The 24530-nt window shown below is 43.2% G+C and overlaps 1 protein-coding gene across 1 annotated transcript in view; it reads left to right on the forward strand.

Moving 5' to 3' along the window:
• Positions 1-24530, forward strand: part of DYNC1I1 (dynein, cytoplasmic 1, intermediate chain 1) — a gene marked incomplete at its 5' end in the record, with an annotated part of 137295 nt that overhangs the window by 97601 nt on the left and 15164 nt on the right. Inside the window, 2 exons of the mRNA XM_015410934.1 lie at positions 9930-10070; positions 17134-17259. Of these exons, the coding sequence (XP_015266420.1) occupies positions 9930-10070; positions 17134-17259 (267 nt within the window). The remainder of the gene's footprint in view (positions 1-9929; positions 10071-17133; positions 17260-24530) is intronic.

Here is a 24530-nt window from a genome sequence, read left to right on the forward strand (position 1 = left end):
TGAGCTCTAGAGTGGGAGAGAGAGAGAGAGAGAGAGAGAGAGAGAGAGAGAGAGAGAGAGAGAGAGAGAGAGACCCTTGTGCAGGTTCATCAAGTGCCCACTTCTAGCGGGCAAGTCCCTTCTGCCATGTTTGCATTTCTGCCAGCATTAATGTTAATGGCAGGAGAAAAAGGGTGAGGGTGGTACTTGACCTGGAAGTGATGTAACTTTTGGGCTACGCTCTAGGTGTCCCTCTAATCTTTATTATTTTCCTCTATGGTTGTCTGGAAGTGATACCACTTCTGGTTTGGGTCAGCTGCAGTCTTATTCAGGACTCGTCCCAGCAACCCTATCCTTGAACTCTGGCCAAGGCTGCCCACTGTAGCTTGGAAAATTCCTGGAGATTTGGGGACAGTGTTTGGGAGGGCAGAGTTTGCTGAGGGGAGGGAGCTCAGCTGGCCTGTGAAGCCAAAGAGTCCACCCTAAGCTCCCATTTCCTCCAGGTAGGGTTACCAACCTCAAGGTGGGGCCTGGAATTCTCCCAGAATTCCAACTGATTTCCAGACTACAGAAATCAGTTCCCCTGGAGGAACTGGTGGCTTTAGAGGGCAGACTCTATGGCGTCACATTCCCCACTGAGGTCTCTGCCCTCTGCAAACTCTGGCCTCCCCATGTACTGTCCTCAAATCTCCAGAAATGTCCAAAGCCAGAACTGGCAACCCTACTTCTGGCAGAACTGATCTCTGGAGATAAATTGTAATCCTGGGAGAACTCCAGGCACCACGTTGAGGTTGGTGATGCTAGCCATGGGTGTTGATAGAGACCAAAGTGTCCTTGTTCTTGGAGTCCCTATGCAGCTGGCAGTCAGAGCAGGGAGGGAGGAAGCCATCCAGAACCCGCCACTATTTGAATCAGGAAGCTCACCTAGTTTAACAATTGCCCTGCCCTAGTTGGCCTATTCCTAAATTATTTTGTAGTGGTGGAACACAGGCAAGGAATGTAGCACAGAAATTAGATATACAAAAGGAGAACTCGATGGCAGGTCAGAGATGCCAAGACTTCTTTCATTTCTTAATTGGCACTGAAAGCTAATGACTGGGGCTTAATCAGAGGCAGGACTTTCTTTTTTCTTTTTTTGTAGTAGTTGTTGCCCGGAACCATTTAGTGCCAACAGTGGGAGGGCTTCTAATGTCCTGGCCCCACGGGTTGACCTCCTGATGGCACTGGTATTTCTGGCCACTGTGTGATACAGAGTGTTGGACTGGATGGGCCTTTGGCCTGATCCAACATTGGCATCTCTTATGTTCTTATGTGTATGTGAAATAATGCAAAAAAAGAAAATGTTCTGAACATGTGCAGCATACAATTTCCTGCTCACGGAATCAGAGCCCTTCTCTGTAGCTCCCGGGCAGGCTTCAGCCAGGGCAGCTCGCCTTTTTGTACTTAACCGGTTATCAAGCAGACGAGCCGAGCAACCAGACTTAATGCATCATAAGCTCTGCAGCTCCAGCCTGTTGTGAGTCACTTCTGAGCAAAATGCTTAAAACGTTAAGGAGATTAACTAAATCACCAGTTTACCTGTCAGCATCAAACTCCCCTTCCCAAATACCCCAAAACATGTCTTCAAATCGCTGCTGCCTGACAGGCTGACGCTTCCTAAAGTCAGGTGGTGTCTGGCTTGAAGAATTCACCGTCTCTTCTTCTCATCATTAGGCATTTCTCAACTGATACTTAAACCATTTCTCCATTACATCTGTATGCCCATCCTTAAGGAGCATAGATTAACACACACAGAGTCGCCCTCCCCCCATTTCTCCTTCAAAACAACCTGGTAAGGTATTTTAATCTGAGAGACAGTGACGGGGTCACCTTCAGGGGGGGTCAAAGACAAATTGGATTTTGAACCCAGGTCTCCTTAGTCCTGTATTCTCCATACCATATGAGAATTTTTGTGTATCATGGATGTTTGTAATTTGCATGTAAACCCATTGTTGGCTTAGAATGTCAATTTGTTTGAACAAAGGTTGGCCTTTTGTTTTTGGTACAGCATTCGTGTTCAGCTGGTGGTCCGTGTCTTATAACTGGACCAGGGTCCAATTTATGATTGGTCTTAACAGTATCACGAGATATAGAAGAAACAAGGAGGGGAATAAAAACTTAACACTCCCCCCCAAAAAAAGAATTAAGAACCAAAAAGATTAATTGGATACAAAATAAGGGGCCCAATATTAATTTCTATGAGTATAAAACATCAATATATAGAGAATACAAATTATACAAAATTAATACACGTTATTACAAATTGGTTTAAAAACAATTATAGGCTCAAATGTAGCCTCAATATGAAATATTTCAAAATTAGGACCTTATGTGACCCTAAAACAGACATGTTTTGGCCTGCTGGCCTTCTTCAGTGGTCAAGCAGAAACATTACACATAGGCTCAATTATTTTGTATCCAATCAACATTTTTGGTTCTTAACAGTTATCACCACTGCATTTCCTTTTACTGTTCTTCATATTAAAAAAAAATTAACAGAATGAGAGAATTTAATGGAGATCCAGAAGTGGATATTGTTTTGTTATATGTTTATACTGCCTCTCCTTTGAGGAGCTCAAGATTTATCGACTTCTGTTAATCCTCACGTCTCCCAAATGACGTAAATTAGGCTGAGAGAGTGTGATTAGCCCAAGGTCACCAGTGAACTTCATAACTAGCCAGGGGTTTGCACTCAACTTTCTCTGGTCGTAATCTGACAACTACACCATGTTGATTCTCACTGTGTTGTAGATTAAAGTTAACGGCAGAGCCGAAAATTCTCGGTGCTGCTGCTGTGTTTCATTAACAACATTCACATCTGAGACATTTTAACCTTAGCGGTGCTGTATCATTTATGACAATGCCCTCAGAATTTAAGATGGACTCAGACTAAATCTCCTGTAACTTTGACTAGGTTCTTTTTCTTGGTTCAGTCCTCTAAACTCAGCCAGGATCTCCTAACTTTAAAGGAAACCACAAAATGCTAATCACCATGTTATCTCCAGACTGAGCCTGCTCTTGAAAGCCCTTTCCCTCTTACCCTCCTTCATTCCCCTCTTCTAATAGTTTCCACATGTTTATGCAAAAATGAAGTACATTTTTTTTAAATCCGTGGCATACAGATCAATTAAGCAAACCAGCACTTCATAGCATCTTAGCAGCAAGAGTGATTTATAGATGCAAATATTCTTACCCTGCAACTGTGACCCTTCACAATTTCAAGCCCACCATGGAGAGGAGTGAGACAGAACACAAAGTAGCACCAAGTATTTCATAGAAATGGACTTTGATTATTATGGGGGCCATTATTTCGTTTAAAGAAAATCTCAAAAGGAAGCGTCCTCATCTTCTACAGTTGTGTTTTTATATTTGTTCATTAACCACAACAAAAAGATATTCTGTCAGTGAAACCTTTACCTCTTTGATTCGGTTGGCACCTGGTTTTATCAGGATGGCGGGCCAAGCTCCCTCCCTCAGAGGAGTCTTCTGGCAAGTCTACCAGCTACTGTAACCTCCCCTACAGCAAAGCATAGACCAAATGCCTTGAGACAGTGGTTTTCAACCCTCTACAATTTTGCAGAGCCCCCCACGCTGGGTGTCAAGCCCTTACAGAGCTGCTTTGGGGGGGGGGCAGGGTTTTGGAAAGCTGCTAGTACATATGTGTAGAGAACAAGGGTGTTATGCCTCCTGCCTCTCTTTGCACACACCCCGAGAGTATGGTGAGATCACTCAGTGGTACTGACAGTTCCTTATAGGGTTTGACCCTGGGATTGCTCCTCACTATGGCATAGCCCCTGGTGCTCAGCTTCTGTTCCCTGGCTCTCTTGATCTGCTGCCCACAAACCTGGCCTGGTGAGATCATACCTCTGCTCCCTTCCAGAAGTTCACACCACCAAATAGGGTCCTGCATATATCAGCAGCACCTGTGCTCTTTCCATGGCCAGTGCTCAACATACTGGAGTTCAGCTCAGGACGCAGTGTTTTGCAGTGCAATCCAAAGCACAGCTGCACCATTCCTTTAGCTTAGGTAAAGGTAAAGGTTTCCCTTGCTCGAAAGCCAGACAATTCTGACTCTAGTGGTGCTCATCTCCGTTTCCAAGCCAAAGAGCCAGCGCTGTCCTAAGACTTCTCCATGGTCATGTGGCTGGCATGACTAAACGCTGAGGCGCAAGGAATGCTGTTACCTTCCCACCGAAACAGTACCTATTTATCTACTTGCAATTTTTTGTTTTTGAACTGCTAGGTTGGCAGGAGCTGCGGCCAGAGACGGGAGCTCACTCCATCATGCGGCACTAGGGTCTTGAACTACCAAACTACAGACTTTCTGGTCTGTAGGTCAGCATCTTAACCAATGAGCCACTTAGAAGGGTATAACTCTATTTAGGATTGCACTGCTGGTCTTCCTCAGCTTGTTGAGGAGAATAGCTGAGCACTAGCGAGTTTAAAGTTATACAGGTAATGCAGTTCTTCCAATAATCAATACATTTAAAAATCTTGTTTGTTCCACTCATAAATGCATCGGAGTGGCTTGCTATGAATCAGTTCAGTATACTTGCTTAAAACCCTAAGTTATCTCAAGACATTGCTCCTCCTGAATAGATACAAACGGTTTTGAGGAGATGATCAAATAGATACATTCCTGGAATGAGCTATTTACAGCCATTACATTTATAGACCGAGAATTGACAGAACCTCAAAAAAAAATTGTATCAGGCTTGTTATAGTGCTCTTAAATTAGATGACCACCTCTGCAGAAACAGCAATAGATTGTTACTTAGTTATGATTTTCCCAGCTGCCACAACCTGTTCTGTGATATTTTTCTCCAAATAAAACAAGAAATTGAGAATTTTGGCAGGTCAGTCCAATGCAGCAAGAACTAGCTTACATGCAATGTATTATTTGTGTCATAGAGTTGAGAGCTTTACATAACTTTTAGAAAGTTTATCCATCCAACTTTTATGAAGTCCATCCATCCATCCATCCATCCATCCATCCAGCCAGCCAGCCAGCCAGCCAGCCCTCTATTTATCTAGAGTTTATTGTATCTACCATCCATATAAACTGGTGGCATTATTTGGAGCTCTAACTGACTGAAAGTTAGAAGACAGGGGAAAGCTTTTAAAGGAAGAAAGGGTATCTTTGAACTACCTTGTACTGGCTTGTTCCTATGTTTTACTTCCGGGTGCTTGGTTTGTGCCTGCTGCCTACATTCCTGGTAGTGTTATAACACTGGCTTTTTCTCTTCCTGTCATGTGACTTGAGGTCATTGTTTGTGATATTATGCGGCTTCCTGTTGTGTGCTTGCTGCTCAGTAGTTCCCATTGTGCCATTTAAGGGTTAAATGTAGGTTCTGATCTAAGAAACCTTGAAAACCACAGCTCTAGGGTGAGATATGATCTACTACATTAAATGCTCTTTGGATGTTGGATGGTAGGAGCACTTCTATGACTTTATTATAGCTAGGAAAGGCTGGACTTAAAATGAGTATCAGTCTTCCATACCTTTCTTCTAGGTATATAATGTAAAGGGACATCTGTGCCGCATTGGGATAATAATCATCATCATTCCAGCTCTGCGAATTATAGTTCTGTGAAGGAGGGGATAGCTATCACTGACACTTGAGTATTCCTCACCAAGCTACAATTCCCAGGAATTTTGGGGGAAATCCGGACATTTAAACGGTATAAAATTGATATATGTTTATGGTAATCTTAAGTGCCATGTGTAAAGTACAAGTTGTGTATCCACAGTAAGTGTTTAAACTGGGCTGTAATTGGTTTAACTATCATGGATTCCTTTAAATTATTCAAGGAGTTTTATTTTACGAAGATGATGACCATTGGTCATTAGAGATATAATAGCTCTTCTTGGAAATTCTTGGTTGGGAACAATTCTGAAGCACTTAAATAAGTGGTTAACGAATTGTAGTAACTCCTCAGCAAACATAATTGTTTATTTTCCCCTGAGGAAAATAGACAGGTTCATAGTGAGATTGTGAACAGAGAAGGAAATGGAAAAAAGTGGGACTCTGCTGAGAGAAGGAACTGTGCTCATACGGCTTTATGTTATGGAAATACAGTTCAGAGACGTACCTTCGTGTAGAGCCCAGCTTCGTTATGAACTAAGCAAAGCTGATAGATTTCACTGTAGCTTTTAAGCAGTTAAATACTAGTTAAAACCTGCGAACATGTCCACATGCCTTCCTCTAAGTCGCAAGCTTCTTACCGTGTGGCGCCTCCTGGATTAAGGAAGATCTTTCCATGCAGATGCATAGGGGGAACCATCTGGAACTTTAGCCCTAAAACAAAGATGTAGGTATACTTGTTTCCCTTTGGGGAGGAGGGCATGCAAGTAATTCTTTGTGAAAGAAGGGAGGCAGGCTACAGAAGGAAGGGTTTGCTTATCAAGAAGCCTGCGGAAAGATTGTCCCATATGGCTCATACGATCACAACGTGGACAGGCTTCTGCTAGATAAGACTGGCTTTGTCATTTTTATGGGTGTGAGTTCTTGAAACCAGCCACTGCATTTGGCTTCAGTAGGACAGTACTATAGTCCTGAGGACATGACCCCTCTGTGTGTGTACTGTCAATGTGAAAAGAGGGGCAGCAGGCATCAAAGCCCTGGTTCCTGCCCCCAACCATCCCACAATCACCAGCTCCTCAGCACTGTGCCTATGAGCAAGGGAAGTGTTTATTAATTGTCATTTTATGGCGAAAGGTCTGAGCCGAGTGGTCCCCGAGGTGTTAGCAGAGTTGCTGGGGCTTGGTTCTGCTTGCTCCTGGTTGACAGCAGCCCGTTGGGAAATTTCCCTGTAAGTTTAAATGGCCAGCCTGCCTCTGCTTGCCTTGCCCCCCTCCAAAGGCCATTAGATACTTGCCCCCCCCCTTCTCCACAACTTTGTTGGGTCATGCATAGTCATTGTATTGTTTATTTAAAGAATTTGTATGCTGCCTCTTCAGAATCTGAGGTCCTGCTAATATGAAATGCTCTGTAGTCAGGTACAGGTGCCTTCAGCCTGGGATGGAGCAGCTATGCATATTTATTCACAAGTTTGCACCATTCATGCTTGAAGTGGGGGCAGGGTAGGGAGAGATCCATTTTGGGCCTCAAAAAGGAGAATGGGGTGAGGGGGACACGGCGAGCAACTACCAGTCTCCCCCATCCCTCACTTCATCTTTTTATGCTCTGTCCAAAGCTCTTTCCTCACCAGCCAGCTCTGATACTGGAAGAGAGGCAGGCTGGGAAGACCAGTGCTTAGAACATGGAGAGCAGCGAGGTAAAACAGGGAAGGCTTTAGCCATTCCACATAACAAGTAGGCTCCCTTGGAGCCATCCTTCCTGAGCAAAGACAAAAACGTGTGAGCTGGAGGCTAAAAAACTGTGAGCTAGCTCACATTAACTCAACTTAGAGGGAACACTGCTCCCACTCCCCGCTTCTTAAATGAATGGGACAGATCTGTGAAACAATGTGCAGTGCAGGGCAGCCCATCACTGAGCTAGGGATGCCAGCCTCCAGGTGGGACCTGGGGATCCCTCAGAATGACAGCACACCTCCAGACTACAGATATCACTTCCCCCAAAGAACATGGACTCCATGGCACTGTACCTCACTGAGGTCCCTGTCCTCCCCAGGCTCCACCCCCAAATCTCCAGGAGTTTCTCAACCTGGATCTCAGCCCTACCCCCTACTCCCGCCAGGGGAGACCTGGCAACCCTAGACACACTTCTAGCTGGGCCTGAGTCACCCTGTCGATCCCGCCTGTCACATCCAGTCATCAGCTGATGTGGTGAGAAGGATTTCACCTCCAATCAGGGAAGCAAGAGAGTGGAGAAATTCTCTCCCATGGTTGTATGGCCACCAAGATATGGGACTAAGGCACACCATCCTGAACAACCATTACAGGCATAGACAAAGCGATTAATGTTAATGGAATGCAGACTAATAGAAATTCAGTCACACTTCATAAATGGAAGATGCTATTATGCTTTTGAATGCTCTGTATGATCTCTAGCATGCCCTTCTCATAAAGAGATGATTAAACCTGGCAGAGTTAATACCGATCGCTGAAAGGGCATGTGTCGGGTACAAGCTATTGCGCGCGCACACATGCATGCGTGTAAAAATCCCATTGTTTAAATTTCTGTCACATGCTATGAGAATACTTAATTTCTTTTTATCTCTAGAGTTTTCATTATCATTTAAATTTCATTTTACATTAATTGATCGGGGATTAGCAAAGCCATTATTCAGAAATCAAACTAAGGCGAGCCAGATGCACTGAATAATTCATGGCACCCAATTATACCTTACAATCCTGGTGCACTTTTAAAACTTGCCTCCAACTTCCAGTCTGTTGTGAAATGACACATCTGCACTTAAAAGTCAAGCACCAGCCCCATGCGCTCCTAGCAGCTGTGCTCTCTGAACCTTGCCGCTTCCCTCCATACACTGTCAATGCTTTGGTGATGGGGTAGGGAGGCCAGAGAGAGAGGGAGAGGGAGAGAGAGAAAGATGGTTTTCAGAATATTGAGAAGATGTGCGAGTGTGTATTGCCTTATTCTGAAGAAAAAGGACTAGGAAGAGAAACCCTGCTGAGGGCAAAGGAAATTGGTGGAAGTAACTTGATCAGCCACAGACTGTAGGCTAGCAACCAAAGGAACACCACTGGAGCTTGGGAAGAGGATTGACCAGTTCTTTCTTCCTTATACACACGTTAGGAAATAAATGGGAGATTGACTTCCTGAGGCATGTTTCAAGAAGGAAATATCCTAAACCCAGTCCTCCTCACACATGTCCCCTCACATAAAAGAAGTCCTTTTAATATAAAATACAGATGAGCTAAAGACAACTGCCACCTCTGTGAACCTGCCTGGGATGAGATCAGGGAAAGGTATCCCTGTTTTGCAGATTCCAACTTCCAGAAGCAGGCAGGTGTGACAGGGTCTTCTCAGCAACTGCCCCAGGCAGTCGAGCTCTCCTGGCCTTTTGAAAGATCTGTTTGTTCTCCGGTGCTGGGCTAGTCTTTGTGGTCTGTCCTCTCCTGTCTTGCCATCCTCACAGTCTTGGAGGTGGTAATTTTCCAGTTCACAGAAAAGATGGAGCCAGCTGCACACAAGTTTGTTCTTCTGATGTTGCACTGTGTAGCCAATCAAACCATTTTTTACAAGTAAGAAACATCAACAACCATCACTCGGGTGTTCGATTGTCAGAACCAGGTCGTTGATACATAGAAACAGGTAGCAGAAATCCGATTCACCAGCAAGGCTTGTAAGGTTCAACATGTCAAGATTTCCTGTGTATCTGGGACTGCTTTGAATTTCCCATTTCTTATTTTAAAAAACCAGACCAGAAATGTAAATAGAAATGAATTTTTTTAAGTGGGGCCTCTTTTTACACAAGCATCTCCTTCAGTGCAGACATGGGAACGATATCCTCAAATGGTTTAGGACTGCAGCCTTTGGTGTGCACACTACCTTTTGTTTTTTCCCTTTTCCAAAATATAGCTGTATATTCGCTCTCTTTCCTGCTCCTGCCTGTATGTGTGTGTTTACTCGCCAAGTGCTTGCTGCAGCCTCGCAAACGCCGCTAGGTGGCAGTCTTTAGCTTCCCTCCCTCTGCCGGGGAATCTCCTGATCCTTATCAGGGCAGACTGCAAACTTCAATTCATTTGCGCGAACAACATGCATTAAAAATCCCCCCCCCCTTCCCCAGGGAGCTAATGGGCTGCAGCTCCCTTTATCTGCGTGGAGTGTTTTGGGCCATCCTCCCTTCCCCGGGCCAATTCTCCCTATTTTTCCCCTCCCCCCCCACACTTGGTTGAATGTGCAAAGTTTTTAATTAGACTCGCCAGACAGCCCGAGGCAGCAGTAGCGCCACAAAGTCTTCATGCTTCTCTCTGCCTCTCGCAGCACAACAAGCCGCTCTACTCCTTTGAAGACAATGCCGACTATGTCTACGACGTCATGTGGTCGCCAGTGCATCCCGCGCTCTTTGCCTGCGTGGACGGGATGGGCCGCTTGGATCTCTGGAACCTGAATAATGATACTGAGGTGAGGCGGGGGGAGGGATCGGGGGCGGGGGGCTGAGTGTTGTCGGGTTTTTTTTAAACCCTGTATTGCAAAGGTAGAAGGAAGGAGGAGAAAGAAGCCTGCATCAAATCCATCCCTCCTGCGATCGATCCCCCCCCCCGTCTGCTGCTTGTTAATTTCAGTGGAAATTGACTTCTCTCTTGTTCCTTGTGCGTTTCAAAGATCACTGGCCACCAACCCCAACCCCGCCCCAATTCCTCTCGGCCTTCTACGCTTCGAGGGACAAAGAGCCCAGTTTTCCTCCGCTGCCTTTTTCCAGCAGGATCCCTCATTGGTCTCCACGTACAGTTTAAACACTATTTCATCCTTGCACTCGCTGCCATGCTTCAAGACTCTAAAAAAAGGAAACATCCATAAGCATACAGTAAGGGAAACTTTGGGGGCAGCAAACACATGAGATCGTTGCTTATGTGTGCAACTAGCGCCATTTTAAAAAAAAATATATATATATATTACTGTTATCTTCATTAATCATTAGCACCACCACACATTGCATCTAGGCCCCATTCAGAGCATAGAGGAGACAGTGTCCCTATAGGGAAGCCTTAAAAAAAACAAAAAAACAAAGCCCAAACTTCTAGACCTATTTCTTTTCTGCCCTTTTATAGAGTTACCAACTTAGAACTGCTTCCTGTTCTCAAAGGGGAGGCCAAGAGTGGAAGTGTAGGTAACCTGCACATCTGCATTTCTGTGTGGCTCTTGGGCATTCTTCTCTTCCACCCAGGGCAAACTGCACAGTTTTCACATGCAAATTTCACCTGTGCATCCCCTGTTTTCTAAGTCTGAACATGTGAAGTGCCGCTTTCTTATTTCTGATGTTGTTCTTATCTTCTGAAAGTAATCTTTGCTTAGGGAATAGAAAAACAAAAAGGGGGGAAATAGTCTCAAATTCTCCTTTATGCTCCAGGAGAGTAGTCATGATGACTGCAGTCCTCCTAGGTACGTTCAGCTGGGAGTAAATCCCATTGAATACAGGAGGGCATACTTATGAGCAAAGAGGCATGAGGTTGGGCTGCATAGCTGAAGTCCTTAACTATGCATGGAGTTTGATCCTATTTATATCTGCACAGAAGTCCATCCCCCAGAGTTCAGAGGAACTTCTTTCAGGTATGTGTACATATATGGGATTCCATAGGTTTGCCGTTTCAGTTGGAAGTCAACTGCACAGAAATCAGTGGAATTTACTTCCACGTAATTTTTAAGGTTGGGGTTAATTCGCTACTCTTTCTGCACTGCAGCACTAGAACAGACCATCTGTAACTATTGTGAAACGATCCTACTTTGACTAAACATCACTGGAGCCTGAGTTGCCACTGGAGCAGTGCAGATGCTTCTAGGATAGAGAATGTTCTAGTGGGTCACTTCCACTGTTTAATGTCGTTTGTTTATTTTGATCTGTTGTAACAGGAAAGGTGAAGGGAGGGCTTGATAGAGAAGTAGTGGAAATGGAATAGGCTATTATTAACCTTCAGTTGTATTTTAAGATTTACATAGTACTCCTTGTTAGAGTTCTTTTTAAAATGGTTTGTTTTTTTTAAAAAAAACAGTTGCAGTTTTAAAAAGAGATTTAAAAAAAGAGATTTAAAAATCTGCCGTATGCTTCCTCTGAAATGTGCACAATTTATCTTCCCAAGTGTTCCCTTCTGAAAGTATCACCCTTGAATGTAAGTCAGTGCAAGTTACTAACCCATAAAAATATTTTACTAGTCTCTAATTTATAGCACAAAAGTAGATTTCTGTAAAGTTTCTTTGCTTAGTCATCTGGAGGTGATTTTTGTTCCCCATAGATGACTAGGCCAGTGGCTGTTTACAAACCTTTCTTAGTATCCAGGCTAATGTTTTGCAGTTTTATCATGATGAAAGGAACAGGCTAAGATTACCTTTATTTTAAAGAATAGACATTATGTCCAGAATATCATAAAAATATTTATATTTAGCTTATATGTCCATCAAATATATCAATCATAATGTCATCAGCGTTAAGGAATGGTTTGATAATGGTGGTATATTTTTATTTCCCTTTTTGAGATGGTTATTACCATTCTCTTAGATGTGAGATTTTAATTTTTGAATTGAAGAGCAGTTTATGCAATTTATACCTAAATAATCATTTATGTGTTTTTATTCTTCATCACAGGATATCCCCCCCCCAGCACACACAAACTTTTTGTCCTGTTTTGCAAACCTTCTTATACCGCAGACATCCTAAAAAGGACAAAGGCTTTTATTCCAGTAGCAGGCAGAAATTCAGAAATAGGAGTCATACTTCATTGAAACCTTGAAGCTAGAAAGCTTTGTGGGAAGATGCATTTTCTACTCGGAAATCAATATATCTTACCGTAGCTTTGTTGTGGTTCTACAAATTTGTTTCATTTAATATCAGCCTGAATTTTAAAGGCTTGCAAGATTTGCCTTCTTTCCAAGGGTGAAATCACCGAGCACAATTTTGATTTTACAGAAATTGTCCCCTTGAACTCGTTTCCTCCCTGAGAGAACCATCGTGCGGCTTAGTGTTCTAAATGTCACAGACAAGATTTAAAAATTATCTGCACCACACATTGTAAATCTGTTTTGCCGTGTGCTGAGTAGTAAACTTAACAGTTCAAACCTTGTAAGATCAGTCTTCTAAAGCATTCGGTTGAGTTTAAAACAGTATGGAAACAAAGCAAGACGATAATCTCGTGAACCGCAGAATAGCAGTGTGAGGCTATAAGAGCAGAAATTTCAGAAAGTGCAGAAAGGCTGCCTTAACAGAGCTGAGTCCTGAAGGCGATGCAGAGCTGACTTCATCAACTGCACAGAGAAGCCCACAAAGGTAGTGGATTTGTATACATGTGGACTGAAGTCCTGTGGAGAATAAACCATGTTATCAAAGCAACAATATTTTCTTCATCTTTTGGGGGGTGAGGTGGATATTAATTCCTTCTTACATGTAACTATGATATACATTTCAGTCGAACGAAAATGCAAGGACTTTTTAAAAACTGCTGTTTGCCATAAATCACCTTAGACAGGTAAGGAGGGACCAGTACAGCAAACTGGATTGTCAAGTGGAGGCGCAAGGTCTTTTGAAGTCTTCGGAGCAGGAAGCTGCAGAGCCGACTTAATTATAAAGCATGCAGCTGAAAGAGGATGAATAAGGACAGGATTTCTCTCTGGTTTTTCTTTTTTTCTTTTTTAAGGGAAGGAGAGATGGACAAATCCCCACAGGTGTTACCGTTAAGGGTATTTAATATCGAGTGCCAAATGGAAACGCTTATCATTTCTTCTCAGATGGAGAGTTCAATGAAAGGTGCGAATCCTGGCCACTGTTACTGACCTGGACCTTCCACTGCAAATGATGCATTGCAAGCGTGGGGAACTGTGAGCAGGATTGGACCCAAACCATTTGCTTGGCTTACGGTTGCTTCACTTGAACCATTGACCTGTGCTGGGCAGATAAACTTTTTCCTTGAGCATCAGCAGGAAGAAAGGATTCTGTGCAAGTGTTCAAGTGCCAGGAAAAACTAATCAGGGCTGCAGCATATTAGCCAACAAGAAAACTCTTTGCGGGTCTTCAGAACTGAAAGCAATTGGTTCTTTGATCCTTTGCCTGGCTATTTAGAACGATTAGTTTATAATGATTTTTTCCTCCAGAATGATCGAGCCAAAAGTTAAGCACATTGAAGCCCTGGTGGGTTCAATAGGAAAGTTAAGCATGTCCTTAAAATTGCTCCCATTGAAATCTAAGGGACTAGTCCTTTAGTGGGTTTTATAACATTTTTTCTTTTTCTTTTTTTTTAAAAAAATTATAACATGACTAACATATCTGACTGCTTTGTTACTAAAGGAAAGGGAAAAAGAAGAAAATGTCTGAAACACCAAGAACCTAATCCACAGCAAATTAAGCAAAGTACTTGGATGGAAATTGTCCAGCCATTTTAAACCCATGAATCTGTTCCCAAAATCATATGCATGGGGATGAGGTTGAGGCAGCAACTCCAAAGGACTGGTATCATGATTTTTAAAAGTCCTGCTGATTTATATTGAACTTGTTTTCAAATAATGCTTTTCAGATCACGGTGTTTAACAAATTAAATCCTAATCTGCAGGCATCTCTGGATTACATATCAGGCTACTAGCAACAGAAAGTAGTACAGAGTAACCAGAATAATGTCAGACATTTATATGAATGCTAAAGAAGACGTAAAGCTCCCATAATGGGTGTAAAGAGAAGCATCAACATAGTACTAGTCCACAAGCAATGAAATCAGCTACAGCACTACGGACAGTCCTCCCAGTCCTAAAATCAACAAAACTTCTTTTGGAGTCCCTGCATTGATAAATTGGATACTGGTTATTATTTTTCAAGCTGTTCTACGGACAACTATGTAGAGAACATTTATCTCACTTTCCAAATACTTCATGTGAACTGCTTCTGCATTTGGTCCCCATGATGTTTATGTGTCTTTAAATTTATTTAATAAGTCCTAATAAGGGTCAAACCTAGCCTTATTGATTCCCAGTCAGTATTTGACTGTGGGAGCAAAAATACTTCTGCATTATTTTTCTGGCAAGTTTAGATGCGAAGGTTAATTTTTGGCAGCTAGATGAATCCTGGAAGCTAGGAAGAACAAATGTTGCTAGTGGATATTAGGTCATACCCAGGGGGTCATACCCAGGCTAGATCTAAAGACTGCAAATGATATTTTCTCTTTTGTACACAGAACAGCCCCAACTTGTGGAAATACTGCTCTTCATCAGTCAAAATTTGCATAAACCTACACAATAATAGAACAGTATATTCAAAACAGAGACCATCTGAGCCATTGCTGATGCTTTGTGTGTGTGTGTTTCCATACGTTTTACTTAAAACCTAATGCAAACCCCAATATTTATGCTCCTTTATACGCTGATTTGTACCTTGCAGTACACGTATTGCATTGTGCAGAATTCCCCCCTCCCAGACAATAACACTTAACTCTTTCATTAGAATCCTTTCTGAATTGGATGGCCTGGGCCTACCCAGTGAAAGGTGCACAAGGACTGCTTTGCTTCCTATAGGGCTTCCTGGATCTCGAATTCCACAGCTCCTTTCACAGGAAAGCCAGTTGTCGCATTTGATTTATGCCTAGAAATGGATGCAGTGATTTAAAGGGGAAAAACTACTGCAGTGCTTCTTTTCACATCTCACTCTTCGTCAGATACATGCATCTGTTGGACTGGCAACTCCGTTTGGATTTCTCAGGAGCCTATCCACATTTGGAGAGTGCTTCCAAGCTTTCTAAACTAATGAATGACCACACAAAAACAATTGTGTGTGGGTGATTAATCCCCCCCCCCCAATTTTATCAGGTTTTGCAAAGCTCTCCTTAAGCCTGTTTTGTAGACTGTTTTTCAAATTATATAGTGATATACATTTCCAAGCAGGCTTCTCCTCCTCCTTCCTGGTCTTCTGTAAGTAAAAATCAGCTAAGATGTAATATTGTTTGGTCAAGTTATTTTCCTCCGTTTCAGTGTGTGGATAAAACCTGTCATTCAAGACACAATGTTACTTTAAAACTGTATTTTAAAAAATGTTTTATAAAGAAATGACTATAGAATTAAAGGCTCTGTAGAATTGTACAAGAGTCCCTTGTTTAAGCAGTACATATATAAAATAGCTTAAAGCTAAAGGCTGAATTATTTTGGATTCGTGTGTATGTGTGTAATACGAGTCATGTATTTTTGCAAACATTGTTTTTTCAAACATATTTACTTGGAAGCAAATTTCGTTGATCTTACCAACAGTTTCTGAAAGCAGGTAAGGATACAGTCTTCCAGGAATGTCTTCTGAACAAACTTAATGAGAATAGATGGAATTTGCACGAGAACATCCGTGGATGATGCCATTGGTATCCATATTTATTTCGGGGCTGTTAAAGGTAGTAACTGCAACCCACAGCTCACCTGCTGTAGGTGTATCCTTGGCATCATTCTATAAACTTCAAGGAGATAACAAAGACCTTCTACGGAACAGGTTGTTCCGGAGGTTCCAGTTGATAGTCAGTTTCAAAGATGCATGCTGGAAGATGTGTGTATACTTTGGTTTTGTTCCGCATCAGTGGCAAACCACTTGCAATATGACTGAGGAGCAGAAGTTAATAATCAGGAAGCAGATGGACATAAGAATCAACCTCAATCTCCCCCCCCCCAACTGTTTTTCATGAAAGTTGGCTTCCACAAGGCTGTCCATAGAAATAGGCTTCATTATTGTTGATAGAGAATTGCAGGTGAGCATGCCTTGGCCAGGGCCAGCAGGCCAGCAGGCGGGCAAGCTGAGATGAAAGCTTGTGTCTCCAAGATCCTCTGAGGCTTCATTTGCACCTTTCTCTCTCACCCAAAAAGTAAAGATGATCCTTATGATTCCTAGACTGTCTCCCACCAAGGCAGCGTTCAGGAGGACGAGCTGAGCATATCCCTTGCAAGTGTATCATGAGGGTTTTCTTTTAAGCAATTCTCTAGTAAATAAGGGCTGCGGGTACCGGAAGGGTGGGAATTATGAATGTCTCATTTTTTGGTCACTCTTTCTTTTGTTTCTTATGCAATTCCATCTCTAATTGTTCTTGGGCATTCAAATGTTCACAGCCCTGCAACTCTCCTCTTTTCTTGGTCCTTTGAGCTCATTAATCCTTGCCACTCAGCTGACTCATAACTTATCTTTTGATCCTATGTAAGGCCACAATGAGAAATGAATCTGTGGTGGCCTTTACATGTCTCCATGCTCATTACAAAAAAAGAAACATTTGTGTTGCTTCCTGTCCATTGGCTGTGGGAAAGTATGTTTCCTCTTCACTTTCTCTCTTCTTTCTCTTCCTTCGTACAGAATGTGAGTGAGCAACAATGAATCCTTTTCAGCCTTTCTCTTCTTCACCCCCCCCCCCCCTGGCATTCTGAGCAGTGTTAAACGGATGGGTCATTGATTGACACAAGCATATTGTTTTATAAGGAGGGGGAGAAGCCCTCACCATGTTGTCACCCTCTACATGAGACTCTTTTTCGATAGGTTCCGACAGCCAGTGTAACGATCGAAGGAGCTTCTGCCCTTAATCGAGTTCGTTGGGCCCAAGCTGGGAAAGAAGTCGCGGTTGGAGATTCGGAAGGAAGGATCTGGATCTATGATGTGGGAGAGGTACTTGACTTTTTTAAAAAATAGATGCGCTGAATATGTGTGCTTTCATTTTCAATAGAACACTGAATAGCTCGCAGGCTGCATCAGGGCTAGAAGCATTTATCAATTAATTGGTGCATTCGGTCAGCTCAGAAGGCATTCCAGCCCCTACAAAATCAGAGGGAGTTTTTGCCATTGGCTTCCATTTGAGATACCCAGATATTTTAACAATAAATATAGATTTTGAATTTTAATTCAATAATGACCCTTTTTGTACAAAAGAATGTTCAATACGGTTGACTGTCTCTCTTTCACACACACACACACAAAAGTGAGGGATCTATAAAAACTTATGGGGGATACCTCACTTTCTCCTGCATCACTCTCCCCCCCTTCCTTCTCCTCATGGCATCCCCCATATCCTCCCCTTTCCCCTCTTTCTTCTCTACCTCCTACCCACCAACCTACCTACCTTTTATCTGCTCCCTGGCTATATTTATTTTATTTATTTGCTTCTTCCCCAGTGGGGACCCAAAGCAACGTAGATAATTCCCTCTCCTTCATTTTTTCCTCACAACAACCTGAGGCTTCCACGGTAGAGTTGGGATTTGTACCAGATCCTAGTATGAAACTTTAACCATTACACCATACTAGTTTGTGTAGGGGGGCTGCTGTTGAACAGTGGCAAGCCGTCGGTCCTGGGTGAATCATGCAAGTTACATAGTATCAAGGTGACTGGTGATTGCTGGCAGGCTTGACCCCAACAAGTCCTCCCCCAAAGGAAAAAACAGCCCTGGAAATGGACCTTCCCCCTGTCCTGCCTTTTACTGACAGAAACCAAGGCTTGAAGACTGGCAATACTATTGTGGTTGACTACCAAGGGCCACAGCAGCCACAGAGAAATAGGGTTGCCAACATTCACATGAGGCCTGGAGATTTCATGGAATTACAATTAATTCCCCAGAGGATCAGTTCCCCTGGAGAAAAGGGCTGATTTGGAGGGTGGGCTCTATGGCATTATACCCTGATGAGTTCCCTCCCCTCCCCAAACCCACCTTCCTCAGGTTCCACCCTGAAATCTCCAGGCATTTCCCACCCTGGAGCTGGCAACTCTACCACCTAGTGAGTTCATTATGGAGTGAGATTTTGTGCTAAAGACTTCCTGGTTTCCAGCTCTGTCTCTTGGCCACTAGCCCTCCTGGGCCTCCTTGTTCTTATGGCCTTCCCTACAGACAGAGGATGAACCAGCCCATTCTATTGTTGGCTAAAAGTTTATGCAGAGTATTGATGTAAGGAAATCTGAAATGGTGGAGAAGAGCCTCCGAAGACTGTCATGTGAAGAGTCAATGCAATGGAAATTAACTGGTGGAATGCAGTGTGCAGCAAGCCTATTCTCCCCCGCCCCCACTCCATATTAAAATCTGACTACATTGAAGTCAGTGTGGTGTGTGTTTGATGGGATCTGCCTCTTTGTTGCTGAATGCAGCATAAAACGTGGCGTCTGCATTACAGTTCTTGGAACAGTCAAGGGTGACTCTTGGAGCAATCAGCTTTTATAGACGGAATTTGTTTTTCGTCATTATCTGTGATAGGATACCGGGATCTCCATCTCGCCGCAGTAGGGAAACATTATAGAGTGCATACAGATTTAGCTTTAACTCACACAAAAGTGATTTTATGGCCCATAGCAAAATTGCTTGAGCATGACTCATATTTTTGGCTCGCGTCTCCTTTTTGCGGGAGTTGCTTTGCTCACAAATGACTGCAGAAACATCTTGCTGTATCGTTATCATAATTGCTAAACTGTCTAAAGTCATTACGTTCAGATTGCTGCCACAGCACTGGCAGGACAGCTTGTTTTATTTATTTATTATTTGAGGTATTGTGGGTTAGTGTGTGTTTTCAGGGGGGGGGGGTTGTTCTCTTCCTGAGTGATCTGACAGACTGTGGAAATACCTGCACTGACAATAGAATCTGATCTTGCCTAAATTGCCTGGAGTCTAGACAGACTGCAGAAATGTCTTTTTAACATTTCATACTCCAAGCTATCAGAAGGATTTTTTTCATACCTTCCAGATTAACCATGGATTTAATATTTTATCTAGAATTAATTTCTTAGCATTCCCCCCACCCCCCGGAATCCGAAAGGACAATGAGCTCAGTACAAAGAGTTGTGATTGTGTGTGTGTTTATTGGTAGTGATTTAAGGCTAAATAAAATTGGATTTTAGGTGAACTACAGTTTATTTGTGGATTTCATTTACACCTCTCCTTTCTCCTCAGTGTTTTTTAAATTTTTATCCTCACAACAACCCTTTGAGGTAAGTTAGGCCCAGAATGTGTGATTGGCGCAAGGTCACCCAGGGAGCTTCCATACAGATTGGGGATTCGAACTTGGATCTCCCAGATCCTAGTCCAGCTCTCTGATCACCGTGTCACACTGGGTCTCCTACGTGTAGTCCGAAGCAGAGTTAGAAGTTCATTGAACTAACTGAGTTTAGAAAGCTTAGACTCACTGATAAAATTGCATGAAGTTGGATTCTATGAGCTTTTACACAAGAGGGAGGGAACCAGCTTTACCCAATTTCACTCTTCTTATTGCAGCCCCCTCCCTTTGCCATGGGACATTTTATTTACAAGCACCTCCTCCCCACATCTCAATTTTTTTATCGTTGAAGGGTCTGCAGAGAAGATGGGAAGGAGGAGAAAGCCACCTCCGCAAGCAGAAAACTTGTGGGAAGCAGCTCCTTCTTTAATATGTGCTCCTTAGACTAACTTATTTCCGGTTGTAATTGTTACATGTATAACATGAACAACCTCCTATAGACACAGGGCATCTTTTATGGAAACTGGTCCATACCTTCTCCTGTAAGGCCATAACCATTCATCCTAGATCCTTGTTCTCCTGTCTCCCAGACTGCCACTTCCACAATGTTGTTTTTGTCACTCGTTTGCCATTATTGCTTTGGGTCCCCCCCCCCTTCCACGTGTGTTTTGCTCCCTCTGGAACTACTAGAGAGAGAGCAAAACATATTTGGGGGGAACCCTGAAGCAATAGGGACAAACCAGTAACAAAAATGGCAATGCAGAAGGGGCTCTGACTGTATGGAAAGGTATTTGCAGAATCCACTGAAGGAGGCATAAGAACATGTCCTGTGGTTTACTAGGAACTATAAGGCTGTGATCATACACACTAAATAATCCACATTCAATCCATTTTCAATGCACTTTCAAATTGGATTTTGCCAGTTCACGCGGTAAAATCCAGTTGGAAAGTGCATTGAAAGTCCATTGCCTAAACCAAGCCAACCAAGTCGCAGCCTAAACCAAGTTTCTCTTTCTGGAATCAGTGAGGGCTGAGATACGAGACAGAGTCCATTTGTCATCTGGTTGTGTAGCAGGGCTGGTAAGCAGGACAAACGTCCAGTTTAGTCATTGCACAGGTATATATGCTGTACTTGTATGACTGATATAAACATACTTTCCAAAGAGATTGTACAGCATGGCTGCATTCAGACTTCATGGCTTATAAACCATCATTTGATTTTACTCGGATTTATTTAGACTCTGAATGCAGGTGCCAAAATGTGATTTGCTTGGTGTGAGTGAAACGGAGCTTCTAAACTGTAGTATATACCAGGTTTATAAACTGAAGTTAGTACTAACCCCTGCTTCATGCTACATTTGAATTCAGAAACTGCAGTTTGCTTAGTAACATTGAACAGAAAAGAAGGAAGAGGCCCACCAGAAAACCAGAAGACTAGAGCAGAGCCAGGACCATCCAGAAAATCCAAAAGGCAGGAATTATCCAAGGAAAGTCACCTGAAATGTATAAATCTGGTTAATAACAGTACTCTTCTCAGCCATATGAATACAGAAGAAGAAGAAGAAGAAGAGATTGGATTTATACCCCGCCCTTCACTTGGAGTCTCAGAGCGGCTTACAAACTCCTTTCCCTTCCCCTCCCCACGACAGACACCCTGTGAGGTGGGTGGGGCTTAGAGAACTCTGACACAAACTGCTCTTTTTCAAGCAAGGACAGCTGTGCCAGAGCTTGTGACTGACCCAAGGTCACATCAGCAGGTGCAAGTGGAGGAGTGGGGAATCAAACCCGGTTCTCCCAGATTAGAGTCCGCACACTTAACCACTACACCAAACTGACAGAGTCAGCTGGACAAAGTGACCAAGGAAATCTAGCTGCTCCCACAGCACTTTGCTCTGTCTGATGTTTTCTGTGCTCTCCCTACTAGTGATGATCCATCAAGCATGTCTGGGCTGCCTTTCCTGAGGAAAAATTTAAAAGGCTGTGGGACAGAAGTGCTTGTTCAGTACCCTGCTCTTGGTTCAGTCTGCCATCATATTCCACTGACGGTGCTCCCCACAAAACACAGTTACGGTTGAAAGCAGCTCACAAACTGCCTGCTGCCAAACATTCATCTCATTAAAAAGGGCGCCCCTTTCAAATCTTTTACATCCCAGGAGAGATCAGGTTTTGTGAGGGACCTGGCCACGATCATGTGTTAATTCCCAAGGTTTTATTTGAAAGAAATTGAGGTTAGAGAACGTGAAGAAATGGTAAAAGAGAAAGGGGAAGGGGGCGAAGGCTGTGAAATATCTGTTTTGTTTCAGATTTTTAAAGTTTATGGAAATCACTGAAGTGGCTAGACTAAAAGGGGAGATCTCCAAGTAGGTTTGGCCTGCTGTAGACTCCCCTGCTCATTCCCTACCCATTTACTTTGGCTGACCAATAGCAAGAAAACGGCGTACATACTGAGGTTTTGACAGAAGCCAAGCAACACAAGGGAAGACAGAACAGCTCACGCTATCATCCAGAAGGTGGAGAAGGAGCAAACTGCAGTAACTGCGGTTTACAAAGAAACCGGTCCGGTATGCGTATCTGGGAGGCTAATCTGGGTTCGTGCAGCTATCTGTGGTTGAAACCAGTCCCAGATCATTGTGGTGCCTGAACAGAGCGTATGCATCCCACTCTGCAAACCAAGTAGAATATTAAGGCTCTGTGAGCTTCGTACCTCAGGGTTCTGACACAAGCTGCCTGACCCTGTTTCAGATACCCACCTCCTTATGGATGCATGGTAAAAGATCGAGAGCAATCATATAATTTCTTTCAATACATTTCTTGTATGTGAAGTACCCTGTGTTCATTTCTGACAGACATTCAGGTCGCTTTCAGGTTCAGCAGCTCCCCGAACATCAGTCATGACAAGCAGAAGGCCCATTTGAGTTCTCCACTGCCACATGGATTTTGTCTGAGGCTGCCCCCACATATCATGGGATATTGCACTGTCATTGTGCTAGAACAATCACTTGCAGCTGGATTGCCTTGTCCACACAGGAGACTCCAATAGCAAAACATTGCTACAGTGTGACGATAGTGCAATATCCAGTATGGATGCAGCCTGAACACTTGACCAGTTTCCTACTAATAGGGTGGAGTGAAGGCTACCTTTATGTAAATCAGGAATCCTCTTATGTCTTCACAAGTTCCTAGACATAATGGGTAAAGTCTTCGTCACCTAATATGATCATCTAGGTTAGAAGAGACAAAGTCATCAAGGGTCATGCTCTTGGCACAAGTGAGGGAGTCATCCAAGCATCACCTCTGCTCACATTATAGTTTGCCCTATAGTTGCTCCAAACAGAAATTAGGAATAAACAAGGAGCAGGTCATGTGGTCACCTCTGGGAGTATATGGGACTGTTGGTGCATTTGTACTCTGGCCAGGATTTCATGGGGGCACCATTTTTATGAACCACCATGGGTTGGGCAGGGGAAAACTGGTTTTGTTTTTATTTTCTGTGGTGTCATCGTTTGACCTTGTTTTTGAAAGGCTTGCCTCAGCCTCAATATGACTATTAAACTAAAATCCTTCTTTGCAGTTCACCCATCTATAAGGTTGTGATGTCCATTTAATGATATCACAAAAGGAAGAGCAAATGGTGAAGCCCATGATTAGTAAGCTTAAAATGATATTAATATTTTCATTTTTTTGATAAAGTTGTTGTGGTACAGCATATCCTTCTTTTTTTTAAGCTGTTCGATTTCAGCATTGTCTCTGAAAATAACTGAGCACATTTATTTTCACAGTCAGGGGTCTATTTTCTTTCCGTTGCCTCTGCATTCTGCCCATTAGCATGAATGTGAGTCACACACATGTCGATGGGAGGACAGGCTTATGTATCCGCACATGTAGGATGATGTGAGAGAGCAATTTCTGTATCAGTTACTGATTATTTAAAAAATCACAATGAAGAGTTCTAACTCGTTTTAAAGTAAACCATATTGTATGTAAATATATCAATGGGAACTTAAATTAGCTTTAAATATTTTCTTTTAAAATATGTTTTAACTAGGAATAAGGCTCATTGTGGAAATAAATACAATGAGCGCTAGAAAGAGGCTCTGGGAGAATGCCAAGGCCGTGGGCACTCAGAATCAATTTGCCATGGCAACCTAAGCAGGGTATAAGGACACAAAGTCCACCATTTTCTCCAGGGGAACGGATCAATGCCATCTGGAGAGCAGTTGTAATTCTGAGTGATCTCCAGCCCCCACCTGGAGATTGGTAACAGGGGTTCCCCATTATGGAATGGCTGGTTTGGAGGGCAGAGTCTAATGGGGTGACTGCTGGCACCTTTTCCTATCATTTTTTGCCTTGTGGTATTCTGCTTGTGGTTTGATCTGTCTTTTTTGTGGTGTGGCATGATTGTGTTATTGGGTTTGTTTCTTTTGAAGGGGAAGTGATGTGTTGTGAGTGCAGACATATTTTACCTCAGAATACAGCAGGTCCCATATGCAACTGACAGTTCCAACTGTCTCGTGGGGGGGGAGGGAGTTTGAGGTGTGGAATGGAGTGAAGTCCAGTCAGCTTCCATATACAAATGACCTTGAAACGCTGGCCCAATCAGAAAAGAGTGGCCTAGGCTGCAGTGGGTGGGAGAAAACTCAGGCAACACAGCCAGTGGATAGAGACACCTTGTGATTGACACATCATGGAGCCAACTGATTTTGGAGTGCATAGAATGTTGTGGGACCACTACTCAATCTCTCCTTATATATAAAGCCGTAGTCCAACATTCCAAAATGCACTCCTTTAGTGTTTGGCCGGAAGAACTGCCACTCAGAAGACGCTGGCTGGGTTGACTGGCTGCTTTGTGCAGTCCCGCCCAGCGTTTCAAGGTCTTTTGCATATGGAAGCTGATTGGACCTCACTCCATTCCACACCTCAAACTCCCCCCCCCCCCCAAACAGGTGGAAAAAGGGGCCCGGGGGATT

The sequence above is a fragment of the Gekko japonicus genome, unplaced genomic scaffold (genome assembly GCF_001447785.1).
Source record: "Gekko japonicus isolate JY-2015 unplaced genomic scaffold, Gekko_japonicus_V1.1 scaffold231, whole genome shotgun sequence".
Taxonomy (NCBI): domain Eukaryota; kingdom Metazoa; phylum Chordata; class Lepidosauria; order Squamata; family Gekkonidae; genus Gekko; species Gekko japonicus.